A 20555-nucleotide genomic window follows, 5' to 3' on the forward strand; every position below is an offset into this window, starting at 1 on the left:
AGCCTAATTCCAGTGTTACCTACCTGGGCCTTCCATAGACATAGGTATTTTCGCTGGGGAAGGTTAGGAGAAAGGGATTATTTCATTCATGGTTCAGCAGTTTCATTTTTAGTCCAATCCATTTGTTCATGCTTTTTGTTCAATGGTCTCAGTGGACAACTTGTTCTAAGCTTTATTTCTCCTCTGTCATAACTCCTGTGGACAGCTGCTGTTACTACAGTACAGGCAGCCAGGTGAAGACAGGTGGCACTAACAGGGCAGCCAGAACCCATTAGCTCTGTGGCAAGCCTCCCACCCAGTGCAGACCACGGCACATCAGCTGTGCGGTCACTCCAGGCAGTGCCGTTGCCCACGGCCACCACGTGCTGCTTCTTAATGACAATGACTATGCTCTTTAGTGTAGCCTGATGGGTTTTTGTGAGTTTGTGTGTCTAAACACTCCAGAAATCAAGAACAATTTATTCATTATGTTAAATTCCTTTTTATTAAAACACATCCATGAAGATGAAAACACTGCCCGCAGGTAAAGCTGCTGCGTGCCACGCTGGCATGCCAAAGAGGAGTCTGCTTTGAGCCCAAGGTGCTTTGCTTCTGATCCAGCTCCCTGCGGATGTCCATGGGAATGCAGTGGAGGATGGCCTAAACACTTGGTTCTTGCCACACAAGTGGAAGTCCCAGCTAGAATTACTGGCTCTTGGCTTCCACCTGGTCCAGCTGTGGCTGTTGTGGTCATTTGGGAAGTGAGCCAGCAGATGGAAGCTATCTTTCTGTCTCTCCCTTTCAAATAAAAATAAATATATGAATAAATAATCTAGAAACCATACTCTTGTCATTCTCAAAGACAGTGGAAGGTAACTTGGCTATGTCTTTTCTTGAGGGTTTGCACGGAATTGATAGTTTGACTTTGCAATTTCACTTCTAGAAAATGGTCTTACAGAAATGCTTTCACACAAGTACAAAATGCATGTGCAAGAGGTCCAGGGCAACCATGTGAAAAGAGTGAAAACACCAAGTTATTAAATACCGCACATGCGGCTGGCGCCACGGCTCAACAGGCTAATCCTCCGTCTGCGGCGCCGGCACACCAGGTTCTAGTCCCAGTCAGGACACCGGATTCTGTCCTGGTTGCCCCTCTTCTAGGCCAGCTCTCTGCTATGGCCCAGGAGTGCAGTGGAGGACTCCTGGCTTCGGATCAGTGTGATGCGCCGGCCACAGTGCGCCAGCTGCGGTGGCCATTAGAGGGTGAACCAACAGCAAAAGGAAGACCTTTCTCTCTCTCTCTCACTGTCCACTCTGCCTGTCAAAAAATACATACATACATACATACATACTGCACATTCAGAGAGAATGTTCTACAATGCTCAAGAATGAGCTGGAACTAAATAAAGTGATTGAATGATCTCCAACTTGTTCTAGGCAGAAACACCAAGTCACAGGGTAATGCAAGGGTATTATGAACAAAACAGGTATGGATTTCAAAACGTTCTGTGCCAAGACAAACTTTTAACTCCACTGTCCCTCTTAGTCTTTGAAGTACTGTGTGTGTACATGGTCATCCACTTTGCCGTGTGATGGCTGCAACAAAGACCTGGAGTCTGCACACCCAACAGTGAATAGCAGTTACAACTGAGACATGGTTTCTAAACTACAGCCCCGCATCCTTCTTGCTTGTCTGTGCAGTAGGTATGATACGTAGCATTCTTGGCATCTAGCCACAGGATACCACCAGCATGCCCTCCCCTATTGCAACCCCCCAAATGTCTCTAGAAATTGCATATGTTCTGTTGAGAGAAAGTCACCTCTAACTGAAAAATACTGCCCTAGTGACTATGGGAAAGCAATGGAATCTGAACAGTGGCCATCTATACATACAGTTGTCATATACCGCCCAAGTATCTCATGCATCACACATATTGCACTGTGGGCTACGTATACATGCCACACATATATAACATGCTTCAAGCATGTATCATAGATTATGTGTCTCATGTATGTTTCAGGTGTCTAATATTTGACCTATGTCACATGGGCTCCATGTTTGATGTACTGTCATAGAAATTCTATACATCTCATGAATGTTATACAAAAATATATTGCATGCGTATATCATGTATATGCCACATATAATATGCACCTCATAAGTAAATTGCATGCATGTCACATATCATGTGAATGCCATTCATATGTCATGTACCTCATGTGTCACATCATGTATATCACATGTCATATACCACATATATCCTTGTTAAATGTCATTAATGACATTTTCCAATACAGGTATACCTCTTATTGTTCTTTTTTGTAAGATTTTATTTATTTGAGAGGCAGAGTTAGAGGGAGAAACAGAGAAAGGTCTTCTATCCCCTGGTTCACTCCCCAAATGGTAACAACAGCTGGAGCTTGGCTGATCCGAAGCCAGGAGCAAGGAGCTTCTTCCAGGTCTCCCACAGATGTGCAGGGGCCCAAGTACTTGGTTCATCTTCTACTGATTTCCCAGGCCATAAGCAGAGTGCTGGATCAGAAGAGAAGCAGCCGAGACAAGAACTGGCACCCATATGGGATGCCAGTACCATGGGCACAGCACCATTCCTGACTTTTTTTTTTTTTTTTGACAGGCAGAGTTAAGACAGTGAGAGAGAGAGACAGAGAGAAAGGTCTTCCTTCCATTGGTTCACCCCCACATTGGCTGCAACAGCTGAAGCTGTGCTGATCCAAATCCAGGAGCCAGGTGCTTCTTCCCAGTCTCTCATGGGGGTGCAGGGGCCCAAGCACTTGGGCCATCCTCCACAGCTATCCCAGGCCACAGCAGAGAGCTGGACTGGAAGAGGAGCAACCGGGACTAGAACCGGCGCCATATGGGATGCTGGCACCACAGGTGGATTAACCTAGTGCACCACAGCGCCGGCCCCACTCCTGCATTTCTAATAAGACAATTTGAAGCGATTATAACAAATTACTAAACAACTATTATTATAAGGAACTTCACAGTATTAACTTGTCCTGAACATAGCATATGGCATCTATTCTCTTGTAAAACTCAGATGATAGAATGTTCTCATGGGGTTGCCACAGCAAATGCAGAGGTAGAAACTCTGCAGTTGCTCACCCTTGCCCACTCGGCTCTGAGCACACCAGCACTTCACTGAGACACAAGGGTTACACCGCGAGGGACCTGGGGGTGCTGCCTAACCACCTTCCCTGCCGCACTTCCCGTGCACAGAACAGCGGCCCACACGACACCACCGCTCAGCACATGTGTGAAAGGACTACGTGTGCAGCAGCTCCACGCGCCTGTCCCTCAGCCAACACCAGCTGCTGGGGGAGACGCTGACGTGATGTCTCAGCTATCAACATGTATCCATAGTTACACTGGTCAGGATGAAATGAGATTGAATATAATTGTTATGATTATTACTGAGGAATAGTAGCATCTTAAAAGCAATCAGGTTAAATAATTACTTAAATTCATTAAATGCATACGTTAGGAAAGTGTTAACACAGACATTTTTACTTATTTATTTGAAAGACAGAGTTACAGAGAGAGGGAAAAAAAAAAAGACAGAGAATGGGAGAGACAGGGGAAGGGAGGGGGTGGAGAGGGAGAGAGGGAGAGTTAGTGGGAGAGGAAGTAGGAGCGGGAGTGGTTCACTCTCCAATTGGTCACCAACAGCTGGGGCTGGGCCAGGCCAAAGCCAGGAACCCGGAACTCCATCCGGGTCTCCCACGTGGGTGACAGGGACCCAGCACTTGGGCCATGTTGTGCTGCTTTCCCAGGAGCATCTGCAGGGAGCTACACTGCAAGCCGAGCAGCCTGGACTTGAAACAGCCCCTCTACGGGATGCTGGCATCGCAGGCGGCAGTTTAACCTGCTGCGCTGTGACGCCAGGCCCTAACACGGGTATTATGTCCTATGCATCTCCGGGGACTGATGGAGATGGTGCAAGTTTTCTGCATGTCTAATAATACTGCATGTGTAGGAGTCACAGAATCACAGAGTTAAAAAGAATTCTGGAGTCAGCCTAATTCTATGTTTCAAGTAGGGATAGATGACAGATTTTATTCTTCAGTAATTACAAGGTAACAAAGAGCTAGGCTTACTTAACAACTCTAGCTTTTCTAGAAACCATCAAGTACTGGGAGTATTTTCAGGGGAGAGTCCTCTCTGGGCACAGCTTGCCTCAGCTATTGCATATCACTTGAGGAGCCACCGGGATGGGCACCAGTATACTGATGAATCAGAGAAACCTTTCCACTGAAGGTAAGCCATTTTGGAGAGGCTGCAAGTGTTGGTATGTATTTCGATGCTGACATGGAAAATGACACACGCGGGCAACCCTGCTGGAGACTTTCAGGCACTGAGGCTGAGACAGCTTCAGAGTGCTGGAGCCCCAGCCTGCTCTCCGGGGCATGCCGAGTCATCAGGGCTGGATCCAGGGTGGCTTCACTGCTGAAGCCGTGGGCATCTTTTACAGGAAGCTCCTCCGAGGCCAGCAAGCTTCACCCCTTCTGGACACTGTGGAGGGCGGGGCCACCCCTCAAGGACCTTCCTTTGATGCCACAGGACAGCAGAAGTGTGATGCTGTGGGCAGTGAGTTAGATCTGTAAGTGCACGTGTGTGTATGTGTGTGTGTATGCGTGTGTGTGTTTCCTTGCAAGCGCAAGACCAGCACACAGAGACTTCAAGACAGGCCTAAAGCTGCATGACAGCTGTCATCTATATGCTTTCTTTGTACTGTGACAGAATAAACACAAAGTGTGATTTTAACTGTACTTAGGCACATGATGACGGGGGTTCACTACCTTCACCCTGCTTACAACATGCACAACTACCTGCAGCACATCTCGGCACACCCAACAGGAACCGCACCTGTCAGCCCACAGCCCCTGCTCCTCCCACCCCAGCCCCGAACATCTAACCGACTGCCCCTTCTGCTGGCTCATTTTAGTAATGCTGTTTTTAGCAAAATAACTTACCATTTATTTAGCACTTAGTAGGTGGGTGGGTCCGGCACTCAGCATCGTACATGGACTAGCTCACTTACTGCTCATCAGCACTGGGAGGGGTCCTGTTATCAAACCTTTACACAGTCCATGCAGGGGGAAAAGAACCGCCGAGCACCACAACACTCCTTTCACAGCACTTCAATTCAAACAGCACAATGAAGAAGTCTGCCCAAGGCAGGGTTTCCGAGCACCGAGAGACTGTATTTGAAGCAAGACTTGCTGAAAGTTGCTCTAAGGAGAAGTCTTGGTTTTGTTCCCAACAACAAAGCAAATCAAGAGGTCTTCACTAGAATGTCTATCGAATTTTCCTAACAGAAACTGTAGAGAAATTGCCTACTTGTTCCACCCCATTTTATACCGAAGGCTTATCCCAGTGAGTTGAATCAGGGATGTCCTGTTTTAGTCTCACCCGCTTCACCCTTTCCACTCGTCCCTACTGGGTCACAGCGGTGCCACCCAATACCCTACAATTTATACCACACACATCACAACCCCCTTTATGATCACTGATTCATTCTCGTTCCCTGTAAGACAGTAGGCAAATTTTTGACTCAGGTGAGTGCTATATTTTAATGCTTATGGAGGCTTCCCGGTCAACTATGAACACCTCTGTTTTCCAGCAGTGGCTTCTTGGTTGTAACAGCCAAATCACCCATCAGAAAATATGACACATCGCATTTTAAAATCCCTGTGACTGCCACTGGTGTATGCTGTCTATCAGGCAGGCCTGGTCCATGACTTACTAGAGGACGGCCTGATTAGGCAATAAACCTTGTGTTTTGCAGTGAAAATTTCAAGCAGCCTTCATATTAATTTCATAGTATTAGTGCTTTCATATATATATATATATATATATATATATATATATATAGAACCTGTATTACATTTTAATTATATAAACCATTCTACAAATTACTGGAATGACTCCCACAAAGCATTGTCTCAGGCTGCATAGAGTTTAAGACAATGTTTTTGTGTTTTCAGACTGTAACAACACACGGTCATTTGAGGGGGTGGAATACCATTGACTGACACACACGTGCGAGCTGATGGGAAGGCGTGAGTACTCCGGCTGGACAGATTAAGCAGGACTTCAGGAAAGAAGGTCTGCTGCCTGGTCACAGACTCTACATTACACCTGCTGTGGGACCTTCGGCACATTATTTAGCCTCACTAAGCCTGGGTTTCTAAAAGGTCATGGGGATAATTTACAGCCCCACTCAGACGGTTACTGTGACTGAAACAAGTGAACAGTTATGAATCTGTCACCACAGTGTTCGGCAGACGGCAAGTTTTCAACCATGAACAGCTGCTTTGTCCAGAAATTTAAAACAGCAAAAGACAGCTGCTCAACAGAGTAACTGCCTATTGGAGAGGACACGGGCACGGTTTAGAGAGCATTTCCAGGGCGTGTTCGGGCGTGAGACGTGATGCCTGCAGGAGGGAAAGATGATGGGCCCGAGGGGGAGGGAGACAGGCAGACAGACAGGGACCTGCATGTCGAAGGCAAAGTCCCCAGGTGAGGAGAAGAGTGGGAGAAGGAAGGGCTTTGAGTGGCTGGGAAGAGGAGTCCTGTGCAGGGGTGTGGCCACAGGCCCCTCTAGAAAAAGACGTTTCCAACACGGATCAGTGCTGCAGATGTCATCCACGCAGGTGGCCAGGGGGCACATCCTGGGGGTTGCTCCCAGAGCCTGTCTCAAAGCAGGCAGAAACAGAATCTCCTCGGCTTGACCAGCTCCTCCGCCTCACTGGGCACCACGCAGCCGCCAGAGCCCTCCACAGGGGCGGGAGCCTGTTCCATTCCAGCGCTCGGCCTCAGCTCTGTTCCTCTTCGATTCCCATTGGCCTCAGCATCCTGGATGTGGTCTTGCTCCCAGTCCTGTGTTGAACTCGTGGCTCCTCAGTGTGAGAGCTGTGTACTTCGCTTTTTCTCCAAAACTCTGAATGAAACATTCTATGTAAGAAAAACACCTGCTGTGCAGGGGCTGTGGCAACGGAGCCTGCAGGAAGCAGGAAGCCAGACCAAAGGGCTCGGTGGAAGAACCTGATTCACCACCCCAAACGCTGCAGAGACATCCAGAGAGCTGCCCACAATGCACATCTTGACTAAGAACATAACTGATCTCCAAGAGCCCTGCCAAGGGACGGGTAGAGGCTAACGTCAGGGCCCACAGGACGTGAAGCACACTCCTGAAGACAAACTGCTCCCTCCTCTTTGTGTGTCAACAGTGTAAACTGTTTTCAGAAAGACTTGATTCCAGATAATGCAGAATGAATATTTACTAATGATCCAAAAAAATCTAGTAATTCTCTCCCGCTTGGCTCCTGCACAGGATAAACTTAGTTGATTTTCAATCTCACAGACGGTAGACACCAAATATTGCCTCTCCCTAGTACTGAGTGCAAAATTACCTGTGAAGCTGATTCGGTGCACTCTGGTCTGCAATGAAGACGGGTGATTTCTGGAGAGACCCTGGCCAGCACCCACTGGACAGAAACTCAGGAAGGCTGAAATACGTGCCTTATTCTTGATTCCTGCAAAATCTGGGACTATTTACGGGCATCTGTGTTTTAATTTATTTATGTCATAAATGTTCAAAACCAGATCATTATGAATCACAAATTGTCATGTCTACAATTAGATCGACTTCTAAGGAAAAACAAACAGACACAGTTGCAGTCAACTGATGTCATTTTCCTTGATGAAACATTTTTTTTAGATACTGGTAACAGGTAGTAAAAAGGTGCTTGGCTTTGTAGTAAAGGTAAGATTGTACAAAGGCAAGGTTGATTTAAAGACCACAGATGGGCCTTTCAAAAATCTGCAGACACACACAAAAAAATCCTTGTGTGATAGGGTACTTTATATTTTGCAGACTGTTCAAGGCAAATTAGAACACCCATCATTTATAAAGAGATCTACATCTTAAAAGGCTACACATACCAGAAAGTTCCTTTCAGCTGTTTAGTTAAATGTTTATTAAAGTAGAGGTCCAGGTCCACGCTTCCTCCACGTCGCAATCAGCTCCGGCCTTGAGTGCTGAGACCGGCAGGGAGAGCCCATCTCACCCTGGAGAGGTGCCCTCCACACCTCCACTCGGCCGCGTGCTCCTGGCTCCTCGTCAGGGCTGAGTCACAGCTGCCGGGACTGGGAACTTTCCTGTGGGGTGTCTGTGTCACAGGACATTTGCGCCCTCACTCAACAGTCACTTAGCAGGTACTGCAGTTATTTTTGTGGCCAGCCATTCTCTCCCTGTGGTTAGACTAGGCACTCACGCAGGCAGGCATTGAACCTCGGGAGACACAGGTGCTGGGCGGCTTCGCTCTGCACCTTCACACACATCACGCACTCCCGTGCGCGCAGGAGCTCAGAAGATGGGGCATGTGGAGAGCGAGGCCCCCACACCGCATTTCAAAGGCCTTTATTCCATCACCTTACAGGGATCAGATCGCTTTATCATGTTACACGCCGGAGCAGAAAACAGATTATGTTAACACGCCAGCCCTGGGCATGATTCCCGATGTGCCACCTTCCCGGCTGTTCAGAGGACATGGCTTCCCTTTTGAGCCTCAGCTTCCTCTTCTGGTGGTGACTCCTGGAGAGGGTTGGCACAGGGCCGAGGGGTGAGCCCACCACGGCAACACAGAGTAAGCTGGTCCTAATCCACGTCTGGCTTGGCTCCCTGGGTGTGAGCACAGCTTCCAACCCCAGCCTGCTCTCCGGCCCACAACCTAATTTAACACACAGCTTTCGCCCACCTTATGTCTGCCAGGGCTGGCATGTTCCCAAAGCTGCTACCTGATCACACTCCCATTTGCCAATAGCCTCTAAGAGCCACTGGCCCAGAGTAAGTCACACATGCTACCACGGACTGAGGGGGAGAATGCAGCTGCCTGGTGCTTAGACTGCTTTCCACATTCTGTGCCTACTGCCACTAGCTAACTCTGCATCTTCTCCCAGAGCCAGCACATTACATACTTGGCTCACACTGAAGATGCAATCAGTAGCCAAGCAGACCATGAAAACTGCTCAAGTGGGTTTCTTCAGTCTGGTGTAATGGGTTTTTCTCACCCCAGCACAAGAATGTATTTCCCTTTTATTAACATCCACTAACTGCCTACAATACATAAAACATGATGTGACACCATAAGAAAACCGCAAAATTGTTGGCAGCACCTCTATTCTCCAAGGAACCCATACTCCACCGGGAAGGAACGGGGTGAAGGAGGAAAGGACAAAAAAGAGGGGCAAGCATTTGGCCTGGGCCTCAAGAGGCCACTTAAAGACACTTGGCATCCCACGTCGGAGTGCCTGGACTCCAGCCCCGGCTCCGCCCGAATCCAGCTTCCTGCTAACACCCACTCTGAGAAACGGCTGTGATGCACCATGTTGGAGACCTGCACCGAGTTCTCGGCTTCCCATTTCAGCCTTGACAGAACCCTGGCTACTGTGGGCACTGGCGGAGTGAACCAGCGGATGGGAGCTCATTCTGTCTCTGTGTCTCCACCTCTCAAACAAACTAATTTATTAATTTAAAAAAGGAAAATACGAAAGCTAAAAGGCAAGAGGAAAGGCCACAGTAAGTGTGTCAATGATGGAAGAGAGCAGAACTGAGGATGTGAAAGTAAGACACGGACAGAAGCGGCACAAGCTCAATGGTAGGAGGCACCTGCAGCAATAACTGAATCCTCACTGCCTTTTGTCATATTGGCTATACTCCATCTACGAACTTGGTCATGATGACTCAACCCTCACATGGGCAATTTTCTTTGTTTGTTACTTTATAAATTTTTTTTTTTTTGACAGGCAGAGTGGACAGAGAGAGAGAGAGACAGAGAGAAAGGTCTTCCTTTGCCGTTGGTTCACCCTCCAATGGCCGCCGCGGCCGGCGCGCTGCGGCCGGCGCACCGCGCTGATCCGATGGCAGGAGCCAGGAGCCAGGTGCTTTTCCTGGTCTCCCATGGGGTGCAGGGCCCAAGCACCTGGGCCATCCTCCACTGCACTCCCTGGCCACAGCAGAGGGCTGGCCTGGAAGAGGGGCAACCGGGACAGAATCCGGCGCCCCGACCGGGACTAGAACCCGGTGTGCCGGCGCCGCTAGGCGGAGGATTAGCCTAGTGAGCCGCGGCGCCGGCCTACTTTATAAAATTTTTATTGATACAAAGAGAACAGACTGCATGCATTTCATAGGTACGGGTCTAGGAAGATAGCCATACTCCCCCCCCCCCTTAATTTCCCTGTCCCTCCTTTTTTATTTATTAATTTTTGCAATTTGACTAGATTCTTGTATACCACATTTTGGTTTAAATCTTAAAATGTTTCCCTAGAATCTCCTTCATTCTCTCAAATCTCAGTGGGAGTTTGATGGAGACTCATTTATCCCGGCATGAAACGGGCTGATACGGGGTTTCGGCTGGAAGTCTTAGTGGCTTCTTGCAGAAGCATCACACGTCACCATGGCCCAGGGCCCTGCTGGAGCGCGCCCTCCCTCAGTGGGGATGCTGAGTGCACTCCAGTGCACACACTGGCCCCCTGCTCCACCACCATCTCCTCCTCCTGCATCCACCTATTCTCAGTCTCCCTCCTAGAGTGTCTCCTCCCAGTCTGCAGACTCACCGCTCTCAGGAGTCACTAAGCATCAGGAAAATCAGACTGATACTAGAGCAGCTGATTAATCTCTCCAAATCCAGGAAAGCTGAGAAGCGCTTAACCTAAAATTCTTTCTATGCATACAGCTGGGAAATACAGCATTAACGTAGCAAATGAATTCACTAAAATATGCAATTTCCTATGTGGCATAAGACGACACTGACAGCGGTGGGCAGCGCAGACCCCCGGTCTTCCTGGGGGTCCAGGACCTCAGCATGAATAGGATCCTTACAGGGCTGACCTCTGTGTAAATGCAGAAACACAGACACACATGCAGAGATAAAATGTCCACTGGCACTGGTGACTGGAAGGAGACATCACTTTTGCCTGTGGTTGAATGAGACGAAAATCATGTTTGCCTTCACAGAGTGGTGAAATAAGCCATTTAGCAAATGAATTTACACAAATCACGGATTACGATTCTCCATTACACCTGCAGAAGCTTCCCAGGAAAAGCCTTAAAGAAGAATGTGTCAGACACAAAAGGACCAAACACATACAGGCCGTGACACCACGTTTAAGGAAGGCAGACTGAGGGCCCGTCAAACTTCAGGTAGTGCGGCAACACGATAACATTCATGGTGTGATGCAAAGACATATAGAACTGGTAGACATAAAAGAACGGATCAAAACCACAAGGAAAGAGTAAGAACTAAGGAAAACAAAATTCTTGGTACAGAAGCATCCAGAAATGAAAAACACACTATTCAGAGTAAAAGGAAATTCACTGATGAACCTAATCAAAATGCTAGATCAAAGACAGGGTCAATATGAAGACATCAGTTCAGGCATGGCACTGAGAGAACAAGAGATGGAAAACACGGCAAGTGAAGAAACACAAGAGTCAAGGCCAACATGCGAGTATCCCAGGACAAAGTCCAGAAGGAAAGAACGAGACGGTGGGAAAGATGCAGTGTTCAAGCAGACAGTACCTGGGTGTCTTCCTAGACCAGGCAGAGACATGAGTCCCACGCAAGACAAATGCAAGCACGTCCAAACCCAGACCCACTCTGAGACCACGCGTTTGGAGACCAGGGGATTCTAAAAGCAGTAAGTGAAAAAATCCTGTGTTTTCAATGGCTCACAAGTCAAACTGGGAGGCCCAGAATGTAATGGAAATTGTTCCGGTGGCTGACAAAGAACTGGCCTCAGTGTGGGAACGTCCTCCAGCCCTCCTCTGACCGTGGCCGAGAGCTTGCACTGGCAGAGAGCACCGGAGGCAGAGGAGGTCCCTGAGAAATAATGGAGGCAGAGGAGGTGCGGACTGCAAGCAGCAAGACAAGGGGGGGTGTAAAGGAGACGCTGCATTCTGTGTGCACCTGGCAACAGCGGAGATGACCCAGAGAGCTGCTCACCTCTCCACCTTGCTGATGTCTCCCTAGCACAGGGCCTGGACCCACTCCACCCTCCCTCTGATGGCAGCTGATGAACATATGGAACATACTTAGAGTTCACGAGTGAGAAAATTACAGAACATCCCCAGGTAACGTACGGGGGTCCCCAAAGGAAGCGAGATTTCGTCTGGAAGATGTGGACTCCGACAACCACAGACCTCCACGAGCAAGCCCGTTACTGAGGAGAAGCAGGCCGTCCTGGAGGAAGCACTGTACAAGGAGGACACGGGCACCAACCTCCGCTACAAACGAGGGACAGAGAAAACCCAGCAGCTCAGAAGAGACGACGGAGCTCTGCTTTCCACGACATGCTCTACGCACACACACACCGCTTGTTTGCAATACTCATGAGGTATTCACCAAGTGGTAGAAAGTGACTTCATCTGGCTTGTTTCAAATAAAAACAAGTAAGGAGGAATACAGATTCTAGAAATCTAAGGCACAGTACAGGTTATAATACCAGAGTGACCCACTGAAAAAAATGTATCGATAGTTAAAGCAACAAGGAAGATCTTATCCAAATTCCCTAATAATTCCACCTGGGTTTTCCTCTTTTTCACCTTCTCTTCAGTAGCTCAAGCTCCCTTGCCCCTCGGAAGTCCCTGATAAGCCCTCATTCCTACTGTTAATCAGGTGGCCTATGACACACAAATGAGAGGTTCTCCAATTACCCCAAGAGACCAGGAAGAGTGAACACTGAGAAATTCTACTTTTTGAATGTATAAAGACAGATTTTCACAGCACATTGTTAAAGATTTGCATTAGAACTAAAATACTCAACTGATAAGTAAACATAATAGCAAATTATAAATTAAACTTTTCAAACCACTGAACTGTAGTAAATTCATAGTTAAATCTGGTTTATGAGTGAGTCAAGAAACCCTGAGAGGCCGATGCTGTGCCGTATCAGGTAAAGTTGCCTGCAGCGCCTGCATCCCATACGGGCACCGGTTCCGGTTTCGGCTGCTCCACCTCCGATCCAGCTCCCTGCTAATGCGCCCAGGAAAGCAGCAGAAGACAGCCCAGGTCCTTGGGCCCCTCCACCCACGTGAGAGACCCAGAAGAATGCATTCAAGATGATAACGAAAAAAGGATCATCTCGCTGGGAAAAACCAAGGTTGTAAATTTATTCTTTTCACTGCATTTATCAAGTTATCTCTAAGTTTCTACTCAAATTCTCTTCTCACACAAAAAGACACACGTTTTGGTCACAAAATTTCACAGTGCATCATTTTGGTAAGAAAAGGTATGCAATGTTATACATGTTTTCAATATTTTCTCTTGCTTCTAAGTATTTTCCATCTTCCTATATAAAATGATTAAATTTGTGAAAGCTTTTGAAAGCCATGCCTTAAAGAAAGCTAAGTGGTCATGAAATTAAATCAATATACAGCTTCCATGCTGAGAAACATGCTAATCCAGCCATGCCACGGAACTCGGCAGATCTGATATTAACAATAAAAGCTAACTCCACGTATTGCTAGCAAAATAACCTTGTGTTAAAAGGATTTACTACATATAATAACTAATATTCATATACATATATATATCAATACATAAAATAAATGTTTTTAACCAACCACCTTCAATCCATTTGAAATCAGTTTTGCAGTAAAACACCACTCATGTGCTTTATGCTTGACTTTGCCTTTCTGAGGCTACAAATACTAAAAATCTGCAAAAACACTTAGGAATGCAACTGAAATTTAGTCATTTAACTATTCACTACTGGTAATTAAATTCTCATCTTATATTTTGATCTGAGGCTAAGAAACCCATTATTTTATACACAAGGGGAAAAAAAACACCATTTATCACCAAAATGTCTGATTTCCTTTTTGATACTGTAGCATATTTCCTTCAACTTTACCACTTGATACCAACTTTTCACCAGTTACAGACATTTTAATTTAAGTCAGCAGTTGCTTACAGGAGACTGTCCCATATTTTAGAATTGTTTTAAATCATTACTAAGAGATGTGCTTTTAGTATAATGAGCTAGCTTTGCATATTAATTAGATCATCAGACACATGTGTGCTGAGGTTTAACCGTTCTGCAGTAAATACAATGTGGCAGGGACAGAGCTGCTGAACCTCAGCACACAGATTTCTAAAACATTTCATTGAGTCATCCAAGAAATACCATCCTGATCAACCCCCATTAAACACCTGTTGGAATACTAGGATGTTTAATTAAAAATGAAATTATACTATACGTGTGGGTGATTTTAAACAGCGGCTAAGAAATAAGTCCATGGAAAATTAGCTTCGCTCAGTAAAAAGCACACGCAGTCCTTCTGTGCAGATGGCCAATGGATTCTGCCATCCCCACTAAGAAACTGACAGAGGGGTTCAGGGGAGAACGTGCTGCCCCTTGGCAGCAAGACCTGGCAATGCCACACATGTTACGGGAGTCTCCTGAAACCCAAGTCAGTCCCACGGCTTCATGCTCCGGGGCCCCATTCTGAGACCTGGATCATGGCCGTGAGGGCCATGCGTCAGCCTCATCTACATTATCAGAGAGCAGCCAACTGCAGCAGGGTGGGCCCAGGCCATTCCTACACTTGGAAATCCTCCCAATCCTCACGCTCCCCTAAGCCTTCACCAGCCTCCACCAGGAAGACACCAGGATCATCTGGCAGGTGAAACTGTACATCTCTTCCCCTCCCTGGGCCTTATGTACCTCCCCTGCCACATGAGGGAACAGGATCAGTGTTCGTAGAAGGCCTCCTTAAAGAAACACTCAAAGATTGCAGCAAACACGGGTACGGGCACTCCACTGCTGTCCACATCAGTGAACTGCTCATGCTGGTGTCCTTTCATTCACCAAACACCTGTGCAACACCCAACAAGGTGCAGGCTTCAGGAGACCCAGGTGAGCAATCAGACCTGTGCCCTTGTGCGATCAGCGTCTGGGGGGGTAACAGGGTGGGGAGAAGCTGCGTGAGTGAGCTGGGGCCACCTCTCTAAAGGCCTTATTACCGTGTTTTAAAACATGCCCTTTGGGACCAGTGTTGTGACACAGCAGGTTAAACTGGTGCCTGTGATGACAGCATCCCATAAGCATTCTGGCTGAAGTTCCAGCTGCTCCACTTCTAATCTAGCTCCCTGCTAATATGCCTGGGAAGGCAGTGGGAGATGGTTCAAGTACTTGAACCCCTGCATTCACCTGGGAGATCCAGAAGTTCTTGGCTACTGGCTCCAGCTTGGCCCAGCCAGACCATTGCAGGCGTTTGGAGAGTGAAGCAGAGGGTGGAAATGGTTTATGACTTTCAGATAAAAAAGAGATACTAGAGGGCCACTGGATTAGATGTCCTGACTTTGGTCCAGTGTATCTTATGGTCATGACAGTTAATTACCAAAAATCTGAATTTCTAACAAGTTAGCAAGCTCTAAAGATGACTCCCATGCACAGTGTGCTTGGGGAACTGCTAATTTAAGAACTGACCCCACATTTTCTCTCAGGGACCGTTGAGATCACTCAGAGGCCCTGAGAAAGGGATGCGTGAGTGACACAAGTGTCCTCTGAGCATCCCTCCCTGTGCACCAGGAGGCGTCGATTCAGCGGAAGCCCACTTCCCTCATGGAGCAGAATGTGTGCTGCCTGATGTCCTGACCCAGCCGTGTCTGTGTGAAGCAGGTGGCTCTGAAGGAGGAGTGGAGGCTACGTGCCCGCACGTACAGGTGTGTATCACCGTTTACGACATGTGGCAGGACCACCAGCCCTCAGGGCAGCGGCCTTCCTCTAAACGAAGACAGCCAGACTCACGGGTGGCCAGCTACTGGACCCACTTACATAACAGTGAAAGAGCTAGCACCCAAACAATGTTAATTAGGATTTAATGCTCAGAACACTTTATTTTTTATTCCCAAGGTATACTTTTCATTTAACAAAGTACTAATTTTGGTGTCTGTAACTATATGCATATCGTATATTGTTTTCAATGTCTTTCAGGTTTCTATACAGCAGGAAGAACGGGCGCACGGGAGGTGTCATCAGGACTAGGAAACTCTGCATACTTTCTGTGCCAAGGACTGGAGACTCCTGAATGGCAAATGCAGAGGCAGGAGGCAGGTGTCCTGGGACTTGAGTTGGCCATGAACTTGAACTCTGCTTTAATACAGCCATTGATTCCAGCAGAAATGGGCTCAAGTGAGTAAAATGACTTAGGAAGCCATCAAACCCTGGGCAATACCACAACCTTCTGGAAAGTTCCAGCTGCCTCTGGCTGTAATACGCATAGTCTCCTTAGAGCGACCATGGGGAGCTGCCCAGGGGATCTGCCTGCTGGCCTCCTCTACCTCCTCGTTATCAGCCTCTACTGCTGAGCCCTGGAACATGACTCCATCACGGATTCCTGCATATATGCCGCACACATCTGCTCTCTAGGACACAGAGGGGACTCTTACCTGTTTCACAGCGGGGTCCGGTGAAGCCCTGGGGGCAGGCACACACGTTAGCTGCGATGCAGGCTCCTCCGTTTCGACAGCCGTCTTTGCAAAATGCTGAAACAATTCAGACACCCGACTTGAGTGCTTAGGAGTCAGTCGTTCAATAAACTCCAAACCCAGTTTTTCTGTATGTCGTTGGCTATGTGGACATGAAACTATAAAAGGTATTAGAATTTCATATTCATATATTTCCATATATGGAAGAAACATCTACACAATCTGTAAAACAGTACTCTTTCCAATGTCAAAGACTTAACTTGACCAGTTACACCAGTGAAGTTTCTGTGAACACTGTGTGCTTCCTTACACAACGGGAATCACACGGATGTTGAGCCTGCACCTCACTGGAGCAATCTCAGTGGAAGGGAAACCTGACAGACGGCAGTCACCCTGGATGGCATAAAGCCCCCCGTGGAGGAGAGACCTGGGGAGGAAATGATTGAATCCTGGGAGGCTCTGATGCTCAACACTCTGGCCCGAGGGTCAAAATATGGCAGTCCTGGTGCTGCATCCCCTAGCAGGGGCATTTGCTGAGTGGTCTCCATGGTGCCTTGAGCTGCTCTGCCAGGATGGGTCAGGGCCAGGGTCAAGGAAAGTCACGGCAGAGCCGGTGGTACTGGACAGAGTCTGGGAGTGAAGGGACGGGAGCAGGGGTGATTTGGGGACTGGGCTGCCTTCAAAGAAGACCAGAGAGAAGGAGAGGAAACTCGAAGGGCGAGGTACAATCCTGCTTTTCCTGCAGCTGCCTTCAGCTTGTGAGGTTCTGAGGCCCTCCTGCAGCCTGCAGAGTCTGTGGGGAATGAGCCTGGCCAGCCTGTTCAGTCACAGCCAGAGATTCCGTGCTAGCCTCCTGCCTGTGCTTCCTGTAGGCCGCCAGGACACACTTTCTCCAGGCGCCAAGATGTGGATTATGAAATATGCTCAGCTAAAGGAACAGGACTGAACAGGCCATTCGGCTTTATTGGTCCCAGGTCCCAAGTATGCTTTCACCCTAGGCAAAACAAAACAAAACAAAACAAAACAAAAAAACAAAACACACACACACACACACACACAAAAACAAAACAAAAAAAACCATGCAACCAGCAAAGATTTGCAGACACGCAGCATTTGGACCTCACACCAAGAAAGGGAGCAGCGCCTGGCTGTGTGCATGGCTTCAGGCCATGGGCAAGGTCGCAGACTGCCCATCAGCACTGACCTCAGTGAGGGACAGCCTGCAGCTTCCATCCATTCCCACTGAGACACACACGGACCTGGGAGACTCCATCCAGGCGACCTGCAGTCCCGCCTTCCGAGGGAGTCACAGACACCTGAAGGCTCCCTTCCCTCCGAGGACCACGTGTGCACAGGGCTGTGATCTCAGGTCCTCATGCTGCAAACCTCATTCTTCACACCACACAGGAATCATGGAGAAGAGAGGGATGCTGTAGGCCTCGAGATAAAACACTAAGCTGGACACACAGGACACCAGGTGCTTTGCAGAGTGCTGAGGGTTTCGTTGCATGACACTGCAGACTACAAACCTTTGTCTTTTCTCAGAACCTGTACGGCTCTTCTAAGCCAATCTTGGGGATTTGGACCCCATAACGAGTGAGTCCCTCTTTACAGCATGCACTGAGGGTTTCTACCATTTGGAGAACCACGGACTCTGCCAGCCTGCCCGTCTCCGATGCCAACCATTTGTCACAGACCAGGCCTGAGATGCGCGCTCATGAGGCACCCACTGACAACCGCCTCTGGAAGGCACAGCACCACAATGCACTCACTCACTCAACTCCAAATGAAGTAACAGGGAATGTGAATTCTCCCCCACGGGAGTCACCTATTTCCTGGATGTGCTGAAGGGAAGACCGCGACGGTCGAAACGTGGACTGTCAGATGGTGGTGGCCTGCAGCCGGGGTTGCCACCCAAGGATATGAAAGCCTGAAGGCAATGGGCAGCGGCAAGAGTGGTCAGTGGGGACTGGTAACCAGGTAAAGCAGGAAGCCACGTGCAGAGACCCGGTCATTCACCGCAGCTCTCGAGAGAGCAGAAGAGCAAGCGTTCAGACTAATTAAAGTGGAGTATTTCATAGTGGATTGGACTGATGGCGCTGCCCCAAAAAACAGTTGTCATGATGCATAAACGTCTGGGCTCAAAAAAGACACATCAGGAGCTGGGAGACTGGAAAACAGGATACAGAGAGAGTTTCGAAGAAACGGAATATCCAAAGTCATAGCGGGAACAGTGTGAGTGCGCTTGGTGTCGGGCCATCAAACACTCAAGGTGAAGCTCTTCAAGGAGCAGTCTACCCGGGCAGGCGCAGGGTGTGCCACAGGTGTAGTCTGCCAGACGCCACTGCAGCGGAGCTAAGCGGCTTGAGGCAGAGGAGCTGCACCGCTGGCTGCTTCGGCACTGGGGAGAGCCAGGCGTGCGCGAGACCAGGAGCGGCAGGCCAGCTCCCCGTGGGCGGAGCTGCTGGCATTCCAGCTTTTACCTTTGCACGTGGTTCCGTTGCCCACGTAGCCAGGCTTGCAGACACAGTTGTGTCCTCCCACGGTGTTGAAGCACAAGGCGTTGTCATCGCAGTCGTGCTGACCTGTGGCACACTCGTCGTGCTCTGAAACGAGGAACGCAGCACTGTCAGGCAGAGCTATGGCAGCAGCTCCTCCAGCCACACACACTGAGGCTGAGGACAACCTCCACCACACACACACTGAGGCTGGGGACAACCTCCACCACACACACACACTGAGGCTGAGGACAACCTCCTCCAGCCACACACACACACTGAGGCTGAGGACAACCTCCTCTAGCCACACACACACTGAGGCTGAGGACAACCTCCGCCACACACACACTGAGGCTGAGGACAACCTCCTCCAGCCACACACACACTGAGGCTGAGGACAACCTCCTCTAGCCACACACACACACTGAGACTGAGGACAACCTCCTCTAGCCACACACACACTCAGGCTGAGGACAACCTCCTCTAGCCACACACATACACTGAGGCTGGGGACAACCTCCACCACACACACACACTGAGGCTGAGGACAACCTCCTCTAGCCACACACACACACTGAGGCTGGGGACAACCTCCACCACACACACACTGAGGCTGAGAACAACCTCCACCACACACACACTGAGGCTGAGAACAACCTCCACCACACACACACTGAGGCTGGGGACAACCTCCTCTAGTCACACACACACTGAGGCTGAGGACAACCTCCTCTAGTCACACACACACACTGAGGCTGAGGACAACCTCCTCTAGCCACACACACACTGAGGCTGAGGACAACCTCCTCTAGCCACACACACACACTGAGGCTGAGGACAACCTCCACCACACACACACACTGAGGCTGAGGACAACCTCCGCCACACACACACTGAGGCTGAGGACAACCTCCTCTAGCCACACACACACTGAGGCTGAGGACAACCTCCACCACACACACACACACTGAGGCTGAGGACAACCTCCACCACACACACACTGAGGCTGAGGACAACCTCCGCCACACACACACTGAGGCTGAGGACAACCTCCACCACACACACACACTGAGGCTGAGGACAACCTCCTCTAGCCACACACACACACTGAGGCTGAGGACAACCTCCGCCACACACACACACTGAGGCTGAGGACAACCTCCACCACACACACACTGAGGCTGAGGACAACCTCCTCTAGCCACACACACACTGAGGCTGAGGACAACCTCCACCACACACACACACACTGAGGCTGAGGACAACCTCCACCACATACACACTGAGGCTGAGGACAACCTCCGCCACACACACACTGAGGCTGAGGACAACCTCCGCCACACACACACTGAGGCTGAGGACAACCTCCACCATACACACACTGAGGCTGAGGACAACCTCCTCTAGCCACACACACACTGAGGCTGAGGACAACCTCCGGTTTTGAAGCCCTACATTCTTCCCTGGATACAGTTCACAGATCTACACGCGTGGAGGGGGAGGGTGTGGATCAGAGGCCTCACGGCAGGACAGAGTAGAAGGGCAGCGGAAGCATGCATG

General features: G+C 49.0%; 1 protein-coding gene across 12 annotated transcripts in view; it reads right to left on the minus strand.

Moving 5' to 3' along the window:
- NELL2 (neural EGFL like 2) overlaps positions 1–20555 on the minus strand; it is a 391818-nt gene that overhangs the window by 65607 nt on the left and 305656 nt on the right. For all 12 annotated transcript variants that reach the window (XM_070049719.2, XM_070049717.2, XM_070049716.2 and 9 more), the window contains 2 exons: positions 18981–19103; positions 16459–16554 (listed from right to left, as the gene is read on the minus strand). In XM_070049719.2, the coding sequence (XP_069905820.1) occupies positions 16459–16554; positions 18981–19103 (219 nt within the window). The remainder of the gene's footprint in view (positions 1–16458; positions 16555–18980; positions 19104–20555) is intronic.

The sequence above is a fragment of the Oryctolagus cuniculus genome, chromosome 9, assembly GCF_051225735.1.
Source record: "Oryctolagus cuniculus isolate XC-2025 breed Fujian yellow rabbit chromosome 9, ASM5122573v1, whole genome shotgun sequence".
NCBI lineage: Eukaryota > Metazoa > Chordata > Mammalia > Lagomorpha > Leporidae > Oryctolagus > Oryctolagus cuniculus.